The following is a 14,136-nucleotide window of genomic DNA, read 5'->3' as shown; positions in this document are numbered from 1 at the left end:
CAGATATCTTTATCTATAGCTTTCCCTAATCTCTTCAAAGCATCCACCTATCCCTCGTTTTATGGTGAGGGGAATATTCTTTTAACACCAATTGTGTTGTTTTGTGTGGCAGACGGCTACGCCTTCTCTCAGGATGAGAACGGGGCGCTTTCCCAGTCGGACCTCGTCCGCTCCTACGACACAACGACGAACGACGCCGTACGGAGGTCAGCAGAATGAAGGATGAGAACCGTCCGCTCTCATTGCACTACTTTAAAGGACCCAGTCGGACCAGAGGTCAGCAGAATGAAGGATGAGAACCGTCCGCTCTCATTGCACTACTTTAAAGGACCCAGTCGGACCAGAGGTCAGAGGAACAGTGTGACTGAAGTCAGAGGCTCTTTTGTCCCTCCACAAGTGTTGCATACTGACCCCAATGGGTCTGTGTTTGAGCACTCCACTTTTGAAGCTCATGCCAATGAAGGGTCAATCTTATCCACGGAGACCAGGATAATGTTTATCATGTTAAAATCATGTTTATTCAAAATGATTTTAACTCTTCTATTGTAGTTAAATATCTGTCACTGCTCTTTTAACTTCCAACACTTGACACGGACGTTACTAAACATGTCAGTTGGTTTTAATCACGTTTTCACAGCTACTCTCTTCATACTTGAGTCTTTATGATGCTGCTTTATTGAAACGTTTTGTAACTATCAATGGAGGGTTAGGGTTAGGGTAACCCTATCCCTAACCCTCCATTGATAGGGTTACCCTAACCCTATCAATGGAGGGTTAGGGTAACCCTAACCCTAACCCTCCATTGATAGGGTTATCCTAACCCTAACCCTCCATTGATAGGGTTACCCTAACCCTCCATTGATAGGGTTACCCTAACCCTAACCCTGTATCAATGGAGGGTTAGGGTTAGGATAACCCTATCCCTAACCCTCCATTGATAGGGTTACCCTAACCCTGTATCAATGGAGGGTTAGGGTTAGGATAACCCTATCCCTAACCCTCCATTGATAGGGTTACCCTAACCCTGTATCAATGGAGGGTTAGGGTTATCCTAACCCTCCATTGATAGGGTTACCCTAACCCTAACCCTATCAATGGACTTCATGATACTATTTCTATCTTGCACTTCAGGCACCAAGTTTAATATTTTAACGAGGAGTTGCCTGCATAATCAGCTCAAGTTACTAACCCTAACCCTAACCCATAATCAGCTCAAGTTACTAACCCTAACCCTAACCCATAATCAGCTCAAGTTACTAACCCCACTCTGACCCATAATCAGCTGTTACAGAGCATCTTTGAATTTGAATATTTAGCACAATGGTGCTTACTAAAAGTTTGACACATGTATATTGTACGTTTCTATGTTTTGGTTTGTTTTTAAATCATTTCCGTCCCATGTGAACTTGTATGTTTATTTACCATCATGTTTCCCCTCACGCATCCATGATTTTAAAACACTAGCATACCAGATACATTATCATGAGGAAATAAATGATCACCCAATGACTGATCCATAACTTATTCATATTAAATGCATTCTAAAGCTGTAGTATAAAGTAACATCCTTGTATACAATCCATGTGTCAATAATACAAAAATATATGTCATGTTTTTTGACCACGGTAACGCTGCAGCTGTTGTGGCGCTCTCGTGTGGCCACATACATTATTAAACATTGACTACCGAGGGCTTTTATTGTGGTAAGACTTCCCATCACGGTAACCCGGAAGTATTTTTTCAGTAAACTAACTTATGAAAACGTGGGCGCGTCCACCTAGATGTGTGCTGGATAGATCAGTCTACCAGCCTACCCAGCAGCAAACGTTGCTCATCTATTCATCATACATCTAGGTGGACACGCCCACTTGATGTGAGAAGTGCTTTGTATCACTAATCACACTCACACCTGGTGGTGTAATATGGGTCCTTTAAACAAAAACTCTTAAACCTTCTCAATCTTGTCCTGTATAGAATTGACCCATCATAAGGTTCCTATGAACATGTTGTAACTTCGTACTCTGGAATGTGTCTGAACTGTTCTAACGTTACAATCGTGTGTGTGTGTGTGTGTGTGTGTGTGTGTGTGTGTGTGTGTGTGTGTGTGTGTGTGTGTGTGTGTGTGTGTGTGTGTGTGTGTGTGTGTGTGTGTGTGTGTGTGTGTGTGTGTGTGTACTAATATAATGTATGTAGATCAGTTTCTACAGTTAGTTCTTAACACTGAACCAGCATTCAGTCTAGCCTAAGAGTTATCTATAGAAGCAACTCAATACTGGTAAGTCCTTATCTTTATTGATGGAAGCACTTGCAAGCACAAAATGTACAATTTCTTTATGATCAATAGTTCAAAGGTATGTGTTTTATCATTGACAGAATGTCTTCATTCTCCCTATTGTCCTATCAGCATTCCCCAGCTTAATTCAATCACACAGAGCAATGAGATTAATGTTAAATGTGACAAGTAAATAGTGTAAAGTAGTAAAGTGTCTCCAACAGCATATTATCATAGTATTTGTGGCGTCAATATTTGTGAAAAAATAAGGTTAATTACAGACACTCAATGATGAAACTTTTCATTTCGACTGTTACTGTTAATATCGCTTAAATGCTCTACAAACCAACGTCCCAATAAGTTATTCATTAACAGCCTGTGAAAAATAAAGTCTCCTCAAGTTGCCCTCTCATAAATGTCAAAATGCCAGTTAGAATCCAATAATTTACACTGGTTAAGAGCAAACTCCAAAGAAAGACCTGTTTGCATTAAAAAATAAAATATGGACTGCATTTTGCATCCCAACAATAACCATAGCCACATTCCCATAACCCTCACCCCAACCATAACCCATCACAACACTAACCATAGCCACATTCCCATAACCCTCACCCCAACCATAACCCATCACAACACTAACCATAGCCACATTCCCATAACCCTCACCCCAACCATAACCCATCACAACACTAACCATAGCCACATTCCCATAACCCTCACCCCAACCATAACCCTTATCCCAACAATAACCGAGCCACATTCCCATAACCCTCACCCCAACCATAACCCTTATCCCAACAATAACCATAGCCACATTCCCATAACCCTCACCCCAACCATAACCCATCACAACACTAACCATAGCCACATTCCCATAACCCTCACCCCAACCATACCCCTAACCCTCACCCCAACCATAACCCTTATCCCAACAATAACCGAGCCACATTCCCATAACCCTCACCCCAACCATAACCCTTATCCCAACAATAACCGAGCCACATTCCCATAACCCTCACCCCAACCATAACCCTTATCCCAACAATAACCGAGCCACATTCCCATAACCCTCACCCCAACAATAACCCTTATCCCAACAATAACCGAGCCACATTCCCATAACCCTCACCCCAACAATAACCCTTATCCCAACAATAACCGAGCCACATTCCCATAACCCTCACCCCAACCATAACCCTTATCCCAACAATAACCGAGCCACATTCCCATAACCCTCACCCCAACCATAACCCTTATCCCAACAATAACCGAGCCACATTCCCATAACCCTCACCCCAACCATAACCCTTATCCCAACAATAACCGAGCCACATTCCCATAACCCTCACCCCAACAATAAGCCTCAGCCACTGGGATTAGTTTCTTATGTCTAATTGCTTTGTCATACTCAAAATCTGTGCCATTTGTGCCATTAGTCTACAAATTCCTGTTAATAGTGTGTTCAATATTTGTCCAAACAATATGCATTATAAAGAGCTAATGCTTAAAGGTTTCATAAATAGCGGTTAAATAAAGTAAAGTGGTTTGGTGCATCACAGTGCGGTTCGGTACGGTATCGATGTCACTACGCTTACGTTGCTGCCGCGGTTATCGCCATCCGGCTTAAACCCCGCCGGCCATAAGGGAACTCTCTGCGGGGGAAACGTGAGCTGCACCTAACCGCACCGGTGGGCTCGGTGGAAACGCACCACAGGGGTCGTACCTAAATAGTGTGTCGGCTAGTGAGACGGCTCTGACTGCTGACTGCCAGCTGTGTGGGCAGCGGCTCTGCCACTGAGGCACCAAGGACTGGATCCTCAAACGACTCAAAGTGGCCTGTAGAGAGAGAGCCTGTTACTTGTTCTCCATCAATACAGAGCAGGGCCTGGCGTTACAGACAGGGTTGGGGCTAACCCTAGCAGATGGCTCATTGGTTTGCCTTGGTGTAGTCTGTGGGTTAGGGTTAGGGTTAGGACCTGTTGTATGGACCCCCATAAGGGTCATTTGGGGGGTCGTTTTTGTCATGCAGTTTAGTATATGTTGTAGGACGTTCCCTCGCAATACTTGTGTATTACCTTGCAATACAATTTTGCGTATAAAGTAGCTTAGAAAAAAAATCCCCATCATGACCCTTTGGGGTACCGTATATTCAATGTGGTCTTTTATTTTTCCTAATGATCAGAACTCTCCTGAAAATGAATTGTGAATGACAGATACAACAATATATATATATATATATATATATATATATATATATATATATATATATATATATATATATATATATATATATGACGGTCTCCTTATTCAACACTCCTCCTGACTGTCTTCAAATAAACATTGGGTTTTCATGGTAGTTGCTCCATCATTTCACAAACCATATGACTCAATGATGCTGCCTTTCCATACTTCAAATGTAGTGTTTTCAAAAGTATATATATGATTTGAAAAATATATTTACAAATATCTTTTTAAGCTTATACATTGAGCCCTCTGTAATATTAGGGTAGGGGTTAGGTTACCCTACAGTGCTGAGAGCTATAGTCAATTTGAACTTTGAGTTGTCCTTTATTTATCTTTAGGCCTCTGCAGGATTTTGTGGAGGAAGGTGGGATAGACAGAGGGGGGCGTTATAAAAGACCCGGATGAAGATGTTTCAGCCAGTAGAGTTGGAGGACGCAGAGAGAGGACAGCGTGCATTTTATTGAATGTTTTCCTTTCCTCTATTGCCCGTCATGGGGGGCATCAAGCTGTTCATGTTGCTCCTGCTGAGCAGCTATGCCTTAGCTCGTAAGTTTAGCACTATCCTCACCTCGGCACAACATGGCTGCCTTAACCATTACTGCTTACAATACTATTTTAATGAACAAAATTTCTGGTAAATACTCAACAGACTAATGGTAAATAATGATTGATTTGTAATGGAACAAAAATATCTTTCTATCTACATCTAAACTGGGCTGTTTATCCTAAAAAGATAAAAACATGTTTATAGTCATAGATGTCATATACGTATACATTGATTGGCATTGTCATTGCTTTAAATATATCAACTCAGTTTACATTTAATTTACTTTGTGGTCACATATTTAACTTTAGTCACCTATTTCCTAATTAACAAGCCTTACTTTTGTAATTCATTTTCTCATCTTCAAGAGCAAGGCAACGAGAATGCGGAGCAGACATCAACCTGTGTCTGTAAGTCGATTTAAATCTGTTATCTGCTTTTCACACATATCTTGACATTTCTTAGGTTTATATATTTAAATATATATTTATGTATGTATGTGTGCAAAATTTCATGATTTCATTGCCGGTTCTCATTTTATGTTTGTAAAAATATTGGCTTTAGATTAGTTTTAGAAATTTGTGGCAACCACATGTGACACATTGACATCTGCTTGTGCTCTAAAGTAGACACAAATTGACCTGTTTTTTCAAGATTACAGAGGCCAATGTACCCGGGTCCTCTCTGTTCATGGGTCAATGTGTTGTTAAGATAAAGCTTTAACAGTCAGTAGAGTTAGGGTTAGGGCTAACCCTAACCCTAACTCTAAGATAAAGCTTTAACAGTCAGTAGAGTTAAGGTTAGGGCTAACCCTAACTCTAAGATAAAGCTTTAACAGTCAGTAGAGTTAGGGTTAGGGTTAGGGTTATGGACCCGGGTGAGGGTTATGGACCCTGGTTTGATAGTTAGGGCTAGGGTTATGGACCCTGGGTTGAGGGTTCATCAAATACATGTTATCATAACAATCAAGCTGACGGAAAAAGGGGTTTGATCACCACAGAATATCCTAGATCGCAAAGGTGAAAATAAAAGACTGTTGAATGGAATATAAACAACAGATATGTAGAATACAATTAGTATGGGATAAAATACTGAGAAGATGAAGAGCAAAGAAATGAAACCATAAACCAATAATGCAATGATAACTGTGGCTCGTGTGTTGTACTACAACAGTAATAGAATAATATTGCCCGTGTACCTTTTCCTTTATACAGTGGCCAGCCGATACAAGGCCTATAAAAAATACGTCTACCAGTATAGCACTCAGAGCCAGAATGGGGTGGTGGGGGCTGCCAGCCTCAGGAATGGGCCCATGCTTACTTGTCAGGTAGGCATTCTTTTTTTATTTAAAAAGTACTATAATCATTTTGAAATCTATTTGATGATTTGACTTGGCTCAGTGAATAAAAAAAGGCTATTATTTATTATCTATCCCCCTGGTTATCTCTTCACCACCGCCCTGCAGGTGGAGGTCGAAGTCCCCCAGGTTTGTAAATTCATTCTGCACACCAAGTCCTGCGCCCTCAGTGAGGTGTCCAGCATGGACGCAGGGGGCCGGCCCGTCTACAGGCCGGCGGCCACCTCGGACGCTTTCGAGGCTGCCATGGCAAAGTGAGTGCGATGTGTTTCTGAGGCTGGCATTGGATACACAGCAGGACACTCCAGTGCCATATCATTGACTGGTTTACATCCCAGATACGTTTTCAAAATGATCTCCCAGTAGCAATGCTGTACCACAAATACAATGAGTGGTGTGACTTATCTAAAATACTCTAGCAAATTGAATTTCTTCATATAATTATCTGGAACTGGATGCCATCCATTTAAATCATGGACAATACAGTTCTGGTGTATAATGTTTGTGAAGAAATAGCATAAACAGAAGAGCCTAAGAACATTTTGAACGTGTTGTGTTGCTCCGTTGTCCATCGTCATCCAGGAACCCATTGAAGTTCACCGTGGAGCAGGTCACCACGGTGCACCTGTACCCTGAGCCAGATGAGCAGGACAACCTCCTCAACGTGAAGAGGGGCATCGTCTCCGCCCTGCTGGCTCCGGTGGAGGAGGAGCAGCACAACCGTCTCATGGTGAGGCATCCTTCTTCAATGTTCCGCCCATACTCATAAACAAGCTCAATAAAAAACACCATACATCTAAATGTTCCACTTGTTTTTCTTTTTTCAATATCATATATCATAAGTGAAACATTCATGCATTCACAGTATGTTCCTTTTAAACATAACAGACGTATCCTTTCCTCTCTCTTTGCCAGAACACTGTTCATGGTGTGTGCGCAACAGAGTACACCATAAACGCCCAGAAGGACATTGCAACTGACGTGTCACTGTCCAGAGACCTCTCTGGATGTGACCAGTTCTACGGCAGGGTGCAGGACAGCAGTCCCTTGGCCCTGATTCAGAAACTGGTAAACACACCCCCAAATTCAAATGAAGGTCAACATAAACATTAGACATGCAGCCAGTTGTGTCATATTGGGGGCGTATTAATTGATTCAAAACACATCATTGGGATCCTTTGCAATATGCTATTGCAGCAAGTGATGATACAACAACAATGTCAATCAACAGTGATTCAAGTGATCATACTTTACCTTCTCAAGGTTGCAGTGTTCATCCAAAGAATTTTAAATTATTTTGACTTGCACTGAAACTCACAAAACATAACATATCGAGTGGAACAAAGGTTTAATTTAGTTAGAAAAAAACTAAACATTAATTTCTGTATGAACCATTGTAGTTAGTAATATGTAAAATGTACAGGTGTTCTTCATATCAAATAGGCGTCAAGATATTGTACTCTGATTGTTTAACATTGCTAAATGGTTCACTATAGGGGGCCCTACAAACTTAAAATATACAAACAAATTAGTTTACAACATAATTAATTTCAAAAGAGGAATAAGACTGTTTCTTTATCTGTAGCATCAACCCATTGCTAAGTTGATCAGAAGCACCCAACATTGTAACTACCAGTTTGACAACCGGAGGAAGCACATGTCGGCAGCTGAATGCACAGAAACTCACGTCTTCCTGCCCTTCTCTCACCAGTAAGTCCCATCCACGTTAGAATCTATGTTGAGCATTGAGGCACAGAAAAAAGTCTCACCATTGTTGATTTATTTTTGGTTGCCTTGCAGAGACAATGGGATGTCATCTGTGGTCACTCAAAGGTTGACCTTACAAGAGTCTCAGAGGATTAATAGCAGAAACTTTGGTGAGGACAGCTTTGAGTCTTGATTAAACCTGCAGTATGTATCTTTGGTATTGCAGCTAAGAGGATGGATTGACATCCACGAGTCAATCCATCCAGAAATGTTCTCTAATGTTCTATGCTTGCATGGTCTGTTCTGCGTGCGTGTGTCTCTTCTGCGTGCGTGTGTCTGTTGGTCGTGCGTGTGTCTGTTCTGCGTGTGTCTGTTCTGCGTGCGTGTGTCTGTTCTGCGTGTGTCTGTTCTGCGTGCGTGTGTCTGTTGGCCGTGCGTGTGTCTGTTGGCCGTGCGTGTGTCTGTTCTGCGTGCGTGTGTCTGTTCTGCGTGCGTGTGTCTGTTCTGCGTGTGTCTGTTCTGCGTGTGTGTGTCTGTACTGCGTGCTTGTGTTTGTTCTGCGTGTGTCTGTTCTGCGTGCGTGTGTCTGTTCTGCGTGCGTGTGTCTGTTCTGCGTGCGTGTGTCTGTTCTGCATGCGTGTGTCTGTTCTGCGTGCGTGTGTCTGTTCTGCGTGTGTCTGTTCTGCGTGCGTGTGTCTGTACTGCGTGCGTGTGTCTGTTCTGCGTGTGTCTGTTCTGCGTGCGTGTGTCTGTTCTGCGTGTGTCTGTTGGCCGTGCGTGTGTCTGTTCTGCGTGTGTCTGTTCTGCGTGCGTGTGTCTGTTCTGCGTGTGTCTGTTCTGCGTGTGTCTGTTCTGCGTGCGTGTGTCTGTTCTGTGTGCTTGTGTCTGTTCTACGTGTGTCTGTTCTGTGTGTGTCTGTACTGCGTGCTTGTGTTTGTTCTGCGTGTGTCTGTTCTGCGTGCGTGTGTCTGTTCTGCGTGTGTCTGTTCTGCGTGCGTGTGTCTGTTCTGCGTGCTTGTGTCTGTTCTGCGTGTGTCTGTTCTGCGTGCGTGTGTCTGTTCTGCGTGTGTCTGTTCTGCGTGTGTGTGTCTGTTCTGCGTGTGTCTGTTCTGCGTGTGTATGTTATGCGTGTGTCTGTTCTGCGTGTGTCTGTTCTGCGTGTGTGTGTCTGTTCTGCGTGTGTCTGTTCTGCGTGTGTCTGTTCTGCGTGTGTCTGTTCTGCGTGTCTGTTCTGCGTGCGTGTGTCTGTTCTGCGTGTGTCTGTTCTGCGTGTGTCTGTCTGTACTGCGTGCGTCTGTCTGTACTGCGTGCGTGTGTCTGTTCTGCGTGTGTCTGTTCTGCGTGTGTCTGTTCTGCGTGTGTCTGTCTGTACTGCGTGCGTGTGTCTGTTCTGCGTGTGTCTGTTCTGCGTGTGTCTGTTCTGCGTGCGTGTGTCTGTACTGCGTGCGGGTTTGTGTACAGAGGTTGAGCCCTGGCGCGGCAGCTGGCTTCACTTCCAGAAGGCTGAGGGCAAAGCTCCGGTTCAGACCGGGGACGGTGTGCTCCGCACGCTGGAGGACTTGAAGGAGCTGGCTGGGATAGGCGGGGGCCAGAGGAGGGCGGGCCTGTTCCACATGCTGGTGTCTGGGCTGCGCGGGCTGCGGAACGAAACACTGAGCAGCGCTCTGCCCCGAATGCTGGACGCGTCCGCGGCACTGACCTGGCAGGCCCTCCTGCAGTGCGGCACGGCGGAATGCGACAGCGCCGCCCTGCAGGCCGTCCGGACCGTGGCAGGGATGCCCCTGGAGATGGACGCCCTGGTGCACGGGCTCAGCCTGCAGGGCCACGCTGACGCCGGCCGAGTGAGAGACATGCTCAGCACGGCCAAGTTCAGACAGAGCAAGGCCATTATGTATGCCCTGGCCTACACTGTGAGGAGGTACGGTACAACTAGCTCCTCCTCCATGTCTGTGCTCTGTGGTCGATGGGTTCATACACACACCGACACAGTCACTTTAACAGAGTTATTTGATTGGATAACAGCCCTGGGACTTTTAACTTTACGATATATAGAACGATATAATGATCGTAAACTGTTAAACACATCTGAATCACACATGCCACCAAAACTACCCTAAAGAGACTCTTATTTTACTGGTTGGACAATAAATGGCAAACTACAGAAATGTACATGATCCAAAGTTGGGCTTCCAAAATCAGCAAGTTAAGGTCAGGAAAACGATTGTGTTGCTTGGTAACCCTAACCCAAATCCGGCTTTTTGCAGAATTATTTCTGTTGGCAGAGTCAAATAAATATTAAATAAACAAACGACTCACAATCTGTTCTCGCTAATGAATGGCACTTGTAGAACTGTTATTATCTGTGTATTAGCGAATCACAGTATGACATTCAGTAAAACAGCACTCCCTCTCGTGTGATATTGCTCAATTGACGTACCTTACAGGTTCTACAGAAACAGTGAAGGACTCCGGATCCCAGAATTGACAGAAGTGTCAGACTTCATGGCGACTATATTAGAAGACTGCTCAGTGAACCCAGAAGAGTCCTTCCTTGCATTGCGGGTATGTGTTCAGACAATGTCTCATATCATCAGGTCAACATTGTTGACAGGATGGTCCCGCGTTATGTTCTCCCACTCACTGTTTTCTAATTTAAACACAGAAATCAACTACATTTGTCCAAGAGTTTGTTACATGTGAAATGAAGCAAAAGAATACGCTCTTTTTCTCCGGTGACAAAGTCGTTTCGCAACGCCTTTCTTCTTCGTCGTTTCTTCTATTTGTCTCTAACTCATGCTCCAATAATTGGTCGATCGATGCTTCGGATTTTGTGGATGCAACGGAATACATGACTTATCATTCTAGTAACATTTAAGATGATCGCAATGAGTTCTGCCCGTTCTGCCTCCATATTGTCTATGGTCAAATCAAAACAAACTACAGGGACAGCGGCCACACTTATCCCGCCCCTTGCAAGCCCACCCCCTAAACCCCCGTTGATTCTACTGATGTCTAAACAACATAGATGTCTGCATATAAAGCATCAAGTGGGAATCACCCTCAGGGTCCAATCTCCTACAATTGAGGCAAAAGTGTGCGAAAACGTCCTATAAGTGGAAAATTATTATGCTTGCTTCATAACCTAAGGAGAAAATTATTATGAGCACTTTATTTCGTAATACATGAACCAAAATGTTATACGTTGTAACATTATAGGCAAAATGTTATTATATTATGCGGTCAGAAATTTGTTACATTATCGACTGGGGTTTCCACATTATAGCTATGGGTTTAGCTAAAAGTTGAGGTTGTATAACCAGTATCAATTATAAAGTGGCCCATTGCCAGTATAATTCACAGTATAAAGTAAGAAATAGGGAAATTAAATAAAGAACACAGGGAACAGAATAAGCAATCAACACAGATGACACATTAGTGAAGACACACTGGGAATGGGATGAAGAGTGACGACAACATTGTTCTGAAACGAATCCTTACCGTAAACTACAGGTAGTCGGTGTCATGTTCTGAAACGAATCCCTTACCGTAAACTACAGGTAGTTGGTGTCATGGGTCGAGTCATTCAAAAAGATGGCGACCAACTGATTCCGTCCATCCTGCGGTGCGCCCAGAGCGACACGGCTCCGCAGTCCAATCAGAAGGCGGCCATCCAGGCCTTCAGGCGAATGAGCATCACTGATGAGGTACAGTAAGAAGATCACTGCATTAGCGTGCTCCACACCTTCTGTTCAATTCAAGGATGAGGATCTGAGCGTTAGCAGGCAAGACAACGCTGTTGCATAAATTAATTGTTGCACACACAGGAACAACATTAGGTTGAATTGTACATTACAGTGTCCTTGTTACAGAGTAGTTATTACACATGTTATGTGTGATGTCACAACACGTAATCACATGCACTTTTAACATGTAATAAAGTTATGGAACAGCCTTTACAACCTTAAACTTGTCATCTCGAAGTTCTCCATTTCGTTCTCTTTGGCTGTTCCTCACATTAATAATTTCCCCAAATGCAAAGGCTTTCATCAGTGGAGCATAGGCTAAATCACTATTGTGTTACATCATTTTGCGATAGATAGGGACTTAACTGACATGAATTAAGCTAAAAACGTTGGAGATCTTGAAGATATCCACTCAAACCATACTGGGAAACTTTTTCTCCCATTCCTAAACCAAACCCCTTACTGTCACTGTTGCATGATGCTGCAAGTTCTTATTAAAGGAGACATATGATGGTGTGTTCCCAACAAGTAAACATGCTCTATGAGTTCCAGAAAACATGTTTTGGATAGAGATGATTGCTAGAAATAGCATTTAGGAAGAAAAAAAACGCTATTCTCGCCTACCGATATTCCCCTCTGTTTCAGTCCCTTCAGAATGTTCTGTTTCTGGCGTCTGTAGCTATAATGCAAATGAGCTGTCAGAGTGAAACACAGCGTGGAGGAGAAGTGATTGTTGCCATCTGCGGACTCCCGGAGCTCTATATCCAAATAATATAACATAATATAATATAATAATAATATAATATCTAACATTATATAATATATAGGTATCTATATTATATAATATTATATAATATAAAGGTATCCATATAATATAATATCTAATATCACGGCCAAAAGCTATGTGTGCCTCAGATGATATTATGAATCATAAAGACTGCGTCTGACGTCTCTTGTACTTCCACAACAAGTGACCACAACAAGACTCGTAGTCGGGGTTATCTCGGCCATGGTGGAGAAGAATTGGGGGAAAGGAACTTTGGCTTTGACTCTCTGAAGTCCAGATTGAACCGCGACATGGAGGAGAAAGGGATTATACTCCCGGAGCTGATCCACAAAATCGTATCTATGCTGTGATTGGAGGGGGTGGGGTAAGTGGGTGGTAATATTCATATGTGCCTGCTTCCTACGCAGGAGTCGGGCCGAAACTGACTCGGCCATCTGGAGACTGTAGGTGGGGTACTTTCAGAAATGCATATCTACCTAAAAAAATAATGCACAGACTTATTTCAAAGTTTGTATGCTTTTGGCTGCACGCATACAAACAATATAAATCGCCTTTATTTTTGTAAGTACTGATAATGTCACTCTCTTCCAAATGCCTATGGAACACTAAAGGCCTTTATGAGGGGCCTTTAACCCTCACCCTAACACTGAAACTGACATGACTTTAACAAACTGGTTGCAACCCTTGTGCCACAGATTCAGAATGTCCTCATGGAGATCTGCAGGAACCCTCAGAGCCCTGTGGAGCATCGCGTGGCAGCCTACCTTACCCTGATGAAGAGGGCAGATCAAGCCATGATAACACAACTCCTCAACTCCCTGGCAGGAGAGGAGGAGCCACAGCTCAAGAACTTTGTATTCTCTCACCTTGACAACATCCGCAATTCCCTCGACCCAGATATGCAGCGGTTAGGGTTCAATAATAATTTATTCATTTGTTCATTCCTTCTTTCATTATAAAACAATGTTGTGAAAATGCTATGAATAGCAAAAGATTAGTTTAATATAGATTGTTTTGTTGCCGTGGCCTAAATGTTTTGGTTACCAACTTCTCTATCCCTCCTGAAGAATGAGGAGTAACGTTGAGGCGGCCTGGCGAGGCCAGCCATCCTCCTCGTTTAGGGGTCCCAGCACGTCGGGCAGCTACAGGCTGGAAACACCCCTGGGCTCAGTGCAGACTAACCTCATCTTCGATGGGGCCGACACGCTGCCAAAGGAGGTGATGCTGGAGACGACCCTCAGGGTCCTCGATTTCAGGGAGGATATCTTTGAGGTATGGCTGACATTTTATGACCACAATCATTTCTTGTACAAGATTATTTTGGCGGGGCAAATTATTTAAGGCTATGATGTATTCATCTGTTAAAGAATACTTTAAATTATTTAAATATAGAAATGATGACTATGCTTATACCATTGCCAGGATGAATACTCAATTGTTTTTACTTTTGATAAATGCACAGTTTTTATGTAGTTGATGTAA

General features: G+C 43.2%; 2 protein-coding genes across 3 annotated transcripts in view; both read left to right on the top strand.

Annotated features, from left to right (window-relative positions):
* Positions 1-719, top strand: part of LOC132458328 (phospholipid-transporting ATPase IA-like) — a 36,325-nt gene extending 35,606 nt beyond the window's left edge. For both annotated transcript variants that reach the window (XM_060052926.1, XM_060052925.1), the window contains one exon: positions 113-719. In XM_060052926.1, coding sequence (XP_059908909.1) covers positions 113-219 — 107 coding nt within the window. In that variant the 3' untranslated portion in view covers positions 220-719. The remainder of the gene's footprint in view (positions 1-112) is intronic.
* A 4,184-nt stretch (positions 720-4,903) lies between these two features.
* LOC132457210 (apolipoprotein B-100-like) lies at positions 4,904-11,655 on the top strand. The gene is made up of 11 exons (XM_060051287.1): positions 4,904-5,062; positions 5,429-5,470; positions 6,275-6,387; positions 6,526-6,671; positions 7,000-7,147; positions 7,333-7,485; positions 8,003-8,127; positions 8,218-8,294; positions 9,586-10,042; positions 10,569-10,686; positions 11,635-11,655. The coding sequence occupies exons 1-11, from the start codon at positions 4,981-4,983 to the stop codon at positions 11,653-11,655; spliced, it is 1,482 nt and encodes a 493-aa protein (XP_059907270.1). The 5' UTR covers positions 4,904-4,980.
* Positions 11,656-14,136: the final 2,481 nt, after the last annotated feature.

The sequence above is a fragment of the Gadus macrocephalus genome, chromosome 5 (assembly GCF_031168955.1).
Source record: "Gadus macrocephalus chromosome 5, ASM3116895v1".
NCBI classification, from domain to species: Eukaryota; Metazoa; Chordata; class Actinopteri; order Gadiformes; family Gadidae; genus Gadus; species Gadus macrocephalus.
This window is presented reverse-complemented; position numbering and strand designations above follow the sequence as displayed.

Excerpts from the sequence above, each read along its gene's own strand:
- LOC132457210 (XM_060051287.1), top strand. The coding sequence starts at position 4,981 with ATGTTTTCCTTTCCTCTATTGCCCGTCATGGGGGGCATCAAGCTGTTC. Across the intron at positions 5,471-6,274 it reads GCAGACATCAACCTGTGTCT|TGGCCAGCCGATACAAGGCC; the intron begins GTAAGTCGATTT and ends TCCTTTATACAG. Across the intron at positions 6,388-6,525 it reads GGCCCATGCTTACTTGTCAG|GTGGAGGTCGAAGTCCCCCA; the intron begins GTAGGCATTCTT and ends ACCGCCCTGCAG.